General features: G+C 42.6%; 1 protein-coding gene across 1 annotated transcript in view; it reads right to left on the bottom strand.

Moving 5' to 3' along the window:
- LOC308100667 (zinc finger MIZ domain-containing protein 1-like) overlaps positions 1-5,914 on the bottom strand; it is a gene marked incomplete at its 5' end in the record, with an annotated part of 141,407 nt that extends 135,493 nt beyond the window's left edge. The window contains 3 exons of the mRNA XM_080449733.1: positions 4,820-4,880; positions 5,695-5,764; positions 5,857-5,914. Coding sequence (XP_080305859.1) covers positions 4,820-4,880; positions 5,695-5,764; positions 5,857-5,914 — 189 coding nt within the window. The remainder of the gene's footprint in view (positions 1-4,819; positions 4,881-5,694; positions 5,765-5,856) is intronic.
- Positions 5,915-6,770: the final 856 nt, after the last annotated feature.

Genomic DNA, 6,770 nt, shown 5'->3' with positions numbered 1-6,770 from the left:
AAGATATTGTTGTTTGTAAATCCTGTGACGTCCTTTATTCACATTGTAGTTCTAGTTGTAAAGACAAGTTGGACACACTGTCTGTCGTGCGCTGCTCAGTCCTATCATGTTACTCATTATTGTACAATTAAACTGACCCAAGGAGTAAATAAAATGTCCTGTTGTTTTATCTGAACTCCTGTCCCGAGTTTTTCTATGAAACGCAAGACTACGCTGCTACTACAAGAATGCTAACCGAAGCTAAACCTGCAGCATTACTTCAGTGGCGTTAGGGCTGCCCTCCCCCCCTGCAGCTTTCACATTTAACCTCAATATTCAGCTCTGTAATTCATATTTATTCTACATCTGAATGTTGTTTTTCCATATTCAATTGGATTTTTAGATCGACGCTCATAGACACTTGTTTTCTTACTGCTGCCATATATTAATTAATCACTTTAAAACTGTGGCTTCCTTATTTTGCGCGTGCATGTCATTACAGGCAACACTTTTTCCACAAATGGCAAAAATAGCTGATCTGCAAGTTCACAATATCTATGTATTGTGAGCTTGTAGATTTACTATTCAGCTTAAGTGGTCACTTTTTTTTGCCTCTGATGAGTGATTCAAGTGATTTTAATCTTGTGTTGAGCATTTAAAATACAGTGAATGTGACTATCTGACTAACATGAGACCTGTTTTAGTTGAATGTAGCTTGATTCGTGTTTTCTTTCCCAGTGAAGAAGTTTCCACGTTTATTGAATGAGGCACACACACACACACGCACACACGCACGCAAGCGCGCACACGCACACGCACACACACACCACACCACACCACACCACACCACAACACAACACACACACACACACACACACACACACACACACACACACACACACACACTGCCTTTGTGTAGCTTGGTACAGAGGCATCATTTCATAAAAAAATAGAGAGTGGCAATAAATTGACCATAAGCCTGATTTAATAAATTGATGATCTACCAGCTCACAACCCATCGCGATGCGTTGTGAGCTTGTAGATCAGTTTTAAAGTAATTAATGAATATGGTTGCAGTGTCCGTGTTGATCTTTTCTTTCTTGATTTCTTTCTTTGTCTTGTCATTTAACTTTCTGTTCCAGTTCCTACGTCCGAAAATATGTCCAGTTTGACCCAGTCCAGAGTGAGTATTACACTACTACACTACAGTACACTACAGTACACTAAAGTGAGTACACTACACTACATTACAATACATACACTATAAGCTCAACCATGGAGTAGCAGGATTGAGCATCTACATCGCTGGCAAGAGAACTACACAACATCACAATAGAGCAGAACCGATTAGAACAGCACAGTACAGCATGCAACATAAACTACTGTTGTTTGGACACAAGTAGGACGTCTACAGTACGTTTGGATTCACTGGATTAGAATTTATTAAAAGCTGCACAGAAAAATCCTCTCAGGGTTCATTTAACTCTGAGAGTTACCCTGTGGGTCTCGGAGTTAAATGACCACTGACGATTTTACTGTGTACTGTATGTATGTAACATACAGTGGTGTAAAGTAACTAAGTACATTTACTCTAAGTACAAGTACTTTACTTAAGTATAATTTTGAGGTATTTTTACTTTATTGGAGTATTTCCAGTTTTCAGTACTTTTACTTCTACTCCACTACATATCAGAGGCAAATATTGTACTTTTACGCCACTACAATTCTTTGGAAACTTTAGTTACTAGTTACTTTTTTTACTGATTATTATCGCAAAACACACTAACCACTTCAGCCCTATATACATTTCGGTCATTTGAAAATAGCAGATCTACAAGCTCTGTGAGCTTGTAGATCGGCTATTTTCAAAATATTTTAACACATTTTGGACTTGTGAAATGGGATATTATGCATAATGAGTACTTCTACTTTTGTACTTTAAGTATATTCTGATGCCAATACTTTTGTACTTTTACTCAAGTACATTTTGAAATCTGGACTTTCACTTGTAACAGAGTATTTCTACATTGCAGTATTGATACTTTTACTTAAGTAAAACATGTGAGTACTTTTTCCACCACTGGTAACATAGCAGAGCCTTCGGCAGGTTTTCCACTTCAGTATGTAAAACGTATGACAGAATGACTCACATCAGGTTATGTTACTCATTAGGACTCATCAGGTTACTCATGATGTTCCTTACAGCTGTGTTTGAATCTTAACGTTAGGCCTTGAATCTATGGCCACTTGGTGGCAGTACTGTATGCATCCTGTAGAGCTGTAATCAGGGGCGTAGCACCAAATTCTGGGCCCTGGGGACAAAGATTCACTGTGGGCCCCCCTATGATTTATTTATTTATTTTTATTTATTTTTTTGGGGGGGGGGCCCTATTAACTCAGTCCCACTTACACCCCCCCTGTGACGCCCCTGGCTGTAATACCAAATAGGCCTAATGCCTAAACAATTATATTTATTTGTTTTCAGATTGGCAAAGAGGTCATGGTTTGGTAACTTCATCAGTCTGGAGAGAGAGGAACAGATCTTTGTGGTGATCAGAGACAAACCTCAGCTCTATCAAGGCGGATATTGTCCACGCCTTCTTGTCCGTGAGTGTGTATGCTAGAAACAATGTACTGGGTGTCCATCCACTTAGTTTTAGATACATTTCATTAGAAAAGCTGAATGGAAATCATTTAAAAAAAATAGTGTTTTTCATGTCAACACGTGCCTTACGGGGCTTTCACGCAGGATGCGCAACTTTAGCGCAGCAGAGATCGAAGCAGAAGGACAATACATTTTGGCAGCCATCTTTATTTATAGTATCATCCTGGATAATGTTGGAAGCTAACGCTGCCTGGTAACGTAGATATCAATGTAGTATTGTTCATTTGTTACAAACCTGGCAGCCCCAATTGAAAAGATGTTTTGCCATGCAAATTTTGATTTAGCCTACTTAAATCAAAGTAGTTCCATGTGAATGACGGTACAACTCAGGTCGCCAGACTCGCCATGTGAGCACTGTGTGTAAATTGCCTATTTCCTCTATTTTCTTCTTTTTTTAAGACTGGGGGGGGTAAATTTATAGATTTTTTTATTTTGATATAATTTTCTTGGTGTTCACATTTACCAATTTTACTGTAGAAATGTTTTGACACTTTTTTTTAAAGTAGACCTATCATATTCATATCGGGATACAAGCCCTGGTGCTACTTGGTATCGGATTGAAAAGAACATTTGTGGTATCGCCCATCCTTACTACCTACTGAAACTCTTGCTGTATAGACGACGTCTTACCTTTCTTTGTTTACTTTTGTCTTTCTCTTATCCAACCATTTACCTCACCCCACCTGGCTTGGCCTCCAAATCCCATCTCTCAGCCACAGTGTGATGTCTCAGACCAGTTTCCGGGCAGAGTATAAGTCCTCTGGTGGTCCCTCTGTCTTCCAGAAACCTGTCAAGTTCCAGGTAATCGCCACATTTTAGCTTCAATTGCTTTATTTTGATTTACAATCCGTTTTTAGTCTGGTTACAGTCTAACACTTTAATTAAGTGTTCATCATGTATATAATTACCTTGTTTATCAAGGAGCTTTAGTGTATTAACAATGAATAATCCTGGATGACTTTAAACAAAAGGTGTACTATAGCTATGGTTCTCTTTTGTGTTTGATTGGCTGGTGGATATCAATTCTCTGAAGGGGAGAGGGAACGAGAGAGGGAAGGCAGGAGAGAGTTGGGAATCTACAGCGTGACCTTCACGCTAATATCAGGTCTGTTCTGGATCGAAAGACGGCAAAATAACATAATTATCCCTGACCCTGTTTTCATTCTCAGGTTGCATTTATCTCCTCTCCTCTCCTCTCAGGTTTAAGACCCGCCCGCGCACACGCACACACACACACACACACACACACACACACACACACACACACACACACACACACACACACACACACACACACACACACACACACACACACACACACACACACACACACACACACACACACACACACACACACACACACACACACACACACACACACACACACACACACACACACACACACACACACACACACACACACACACACACACACACACACACACACACACACACACACACACACACACACACACACACACACACACACACCTGATTATGTCTGAATTGATTGAGCTTTTTTTGTAATTAGTGATGAACAAATTAAAATAACTGTTTTACTACTTATTATCAAAATTGCGTACACACAATACACTTACTCCTTTTCTCACTCTTTCTCTGTTCCTCCCTAATTCTCTCCTTTCTTCCTTTGTTCTTTGACTGTTTCGCCTTCTTTTACACTCTCTTTCTCTCTTTTAAATCTCTCCTCTCCCTCATCAACCCCCCCCCCCCTCCCCACAGGCTAGGATAGGCTATGTGTGTTGCTTGTGTAGCAGGGCGGTATGGGTAAATATGTATTATAGCCAACTACGCCACCTGGGGAATTGCACCCCAGGAAATGATTACAGTGTAAACCAATCGCCTGAACAAAGATTGCTCCTCACACAAGTTCGTTATAAGATCAAATAATTAAAAGGCAGAAACAGTGCTATAGGCAAATATACAAAAAGCTTTATTATAATTAAGAACAGTGTAAATGCATCAATAATAAAAAGGGCAAAACAATTAATAGCTAAAACAAAGTCACAATGCAATCAATAATAAAACCTAGGTGCCGGTAGGGCCGATGCTGGGGGGGAAGGGGGAGGAAGAGCAGGCCGACCGACCCAGAGGAAGGGCACCCCGGCACAGCACACGGTTTCACACTCAAAGCACAGCAAAGGGGGGGGGGGTTACCACAACCCGACTGGGCGGCCGCCACCTGCTTCCACACACCAAGAGGTCCCCAGCAAAAGGCCTGCAAGACAGAGAATAGGTTTTAATGGTGTCGGACAATTATAGTAGTTTAACATTGGACTTGGATTTAGGGGAGCTATATATAATATATAATATATATATTTACTATATCCTACATATATATATATATATATATATTATAATGGATGCCGTCTGTAGGCCTAGTCTCACCCAAAAGAAACAATAATCATAAAGCACTAAATAAACAAAATAAACAAATAACAAAAGTAATAAACAAATAACAAAATAAGTAATAATAAGCAAATAAACAAAAGCAGATAACAAAATAAGTAATAAACAAATAAACAGAATAAGCAAATAAACAGAAAAGGCAATAACGCTAAATAATAAACAAATAAACAATAAGGCTGGCTGAGAGCCTGAGTGGGGACATCTGCGTCGGGAAGTGATACTCTAAACCCGTATGAGGGTGTACGCTCAGCTGAGCCAGTTGGTCCACGCCGTTTAGAAACGGGGAGAGGAGAACCTCAGCGAGGAGCGTCAATATGAGGGTTTGTAATACAGGCGTGGATGAGTCAAAAAGCAGCAGAGCAGCAGGTGGTATCACAGTGCCTGAAACGATAAGTGGCCGTGTCATTCTACCAATTTATAATACTAATGTTCATTAAGACAGGAGCAGAGAGACACACAGGGACGTACCGCTATGCAGCAAAGGCGGAAGCCCTGATGGCCCGCTTGCAGCGGCGGACACCGGTAGGAATAACTGTAGTAATATAAAGGCCATGATTATTATAGTGCCGCTAAGACATAGAATTAATTGGTTATAAGGTGGAGAGGAAGGACCACCAACGTACCCGTTGTGCAGCGTGAAGCCAACACCGGACTGGGCGTAAAACGCCGACGAGGTGGATAAACACACCGAGGCTACAAATGACACAAACGGTCATGGTCAAGTTCACGACCATGCGCCACACAGTACAAGACAGTTGCATAAACAGCAAGACGGAGAGACATACCTGCGCTGGTGCGCGATGCAGTAACCGACAGGAGAGCCCAACAGGCCAGCCTGAACATGTAGTGGACCGGTGTGGAGACAGACAGACAGCTAACTGAGTTTGAGGGTGCGTTGCCTTAATACTGTTGTCAATCAGCCCACTGATGAGTGGGCGGAGGATGGCAGCGTGGGAACCCACGCCCATACTGCTACAATCCATCCCACCCAATTGCATCGTCGGCCCGACGATGACTTATCCCAACACGACCAAACCCTAACTCCAGGGTCTATACAAGGCTGAGACAGCGTTCGATGCCGAAACAGGGGTGGAGACCAGTCCTCTATCCACTGCCTGTGGAAGATGGAACAGGTTGGAATGTTGGCCAGCTGTAGACCTGGAAGTTCGGCGTTGGACAGCCTCGCCACTACTGGATGGATCCTCCGATTGAGAGACCAGTGATCTAGAGAGTGGAAGTACCCTGTTGGACTCAACTAAGTCCACAGGCACAACCGCAGTTGGTTCAAGAGCCGCCAGCACAATGGGGACCCAATCACCATCGTGAGGTTCCCCATACTCTGGACTCATCTGTGGATCACTGTCTCTGTTGCCGGATGGTTCGTCCAACCGAGGAACAGAGGATCCTGAATGTAAGTCTATTAATACCGCAGGGTGCTCTTTCGGATTAACAGGCCCAACCGAGATGTAATCTGGTTGGCTAGAAGGACACAGGGGAGGCCCTGTTAGAAGTGGACCTGCGGGTGGGACCAGTCGGGACTGAGGCATGTCTGAAGACAGAACAAACCAGTCTCCATCACTCTGGTCTTCACCCGCCAAGGGTGGTGCCTGCAAGGGAGGTGACTTCTCGATCCGTTGGTCACTTGGGGAGGTGCCGACCGGAGACTCTCTCCCAATCCGTTGTTTGAGGAGGGAGCGAT

The sequence above is a fragment of the Gymnoscopelus braueri genome, assembly GCF_963280865.1.
Source record: "Gymnoscopelus braueri genome assembly, chromosome: 14".
NCBI lineage: Eukaryota > Metazoa > Chordata > Actinopteri > Myctophiformes > Myctophidae > Gymnoscopelus > Gymnoscopelus braueri.
The sequence above is the reverse complement of the archived record's forward strand: the minus strand, read 5'-3'. Positions and strand labels throughout refer to the sequence as shown.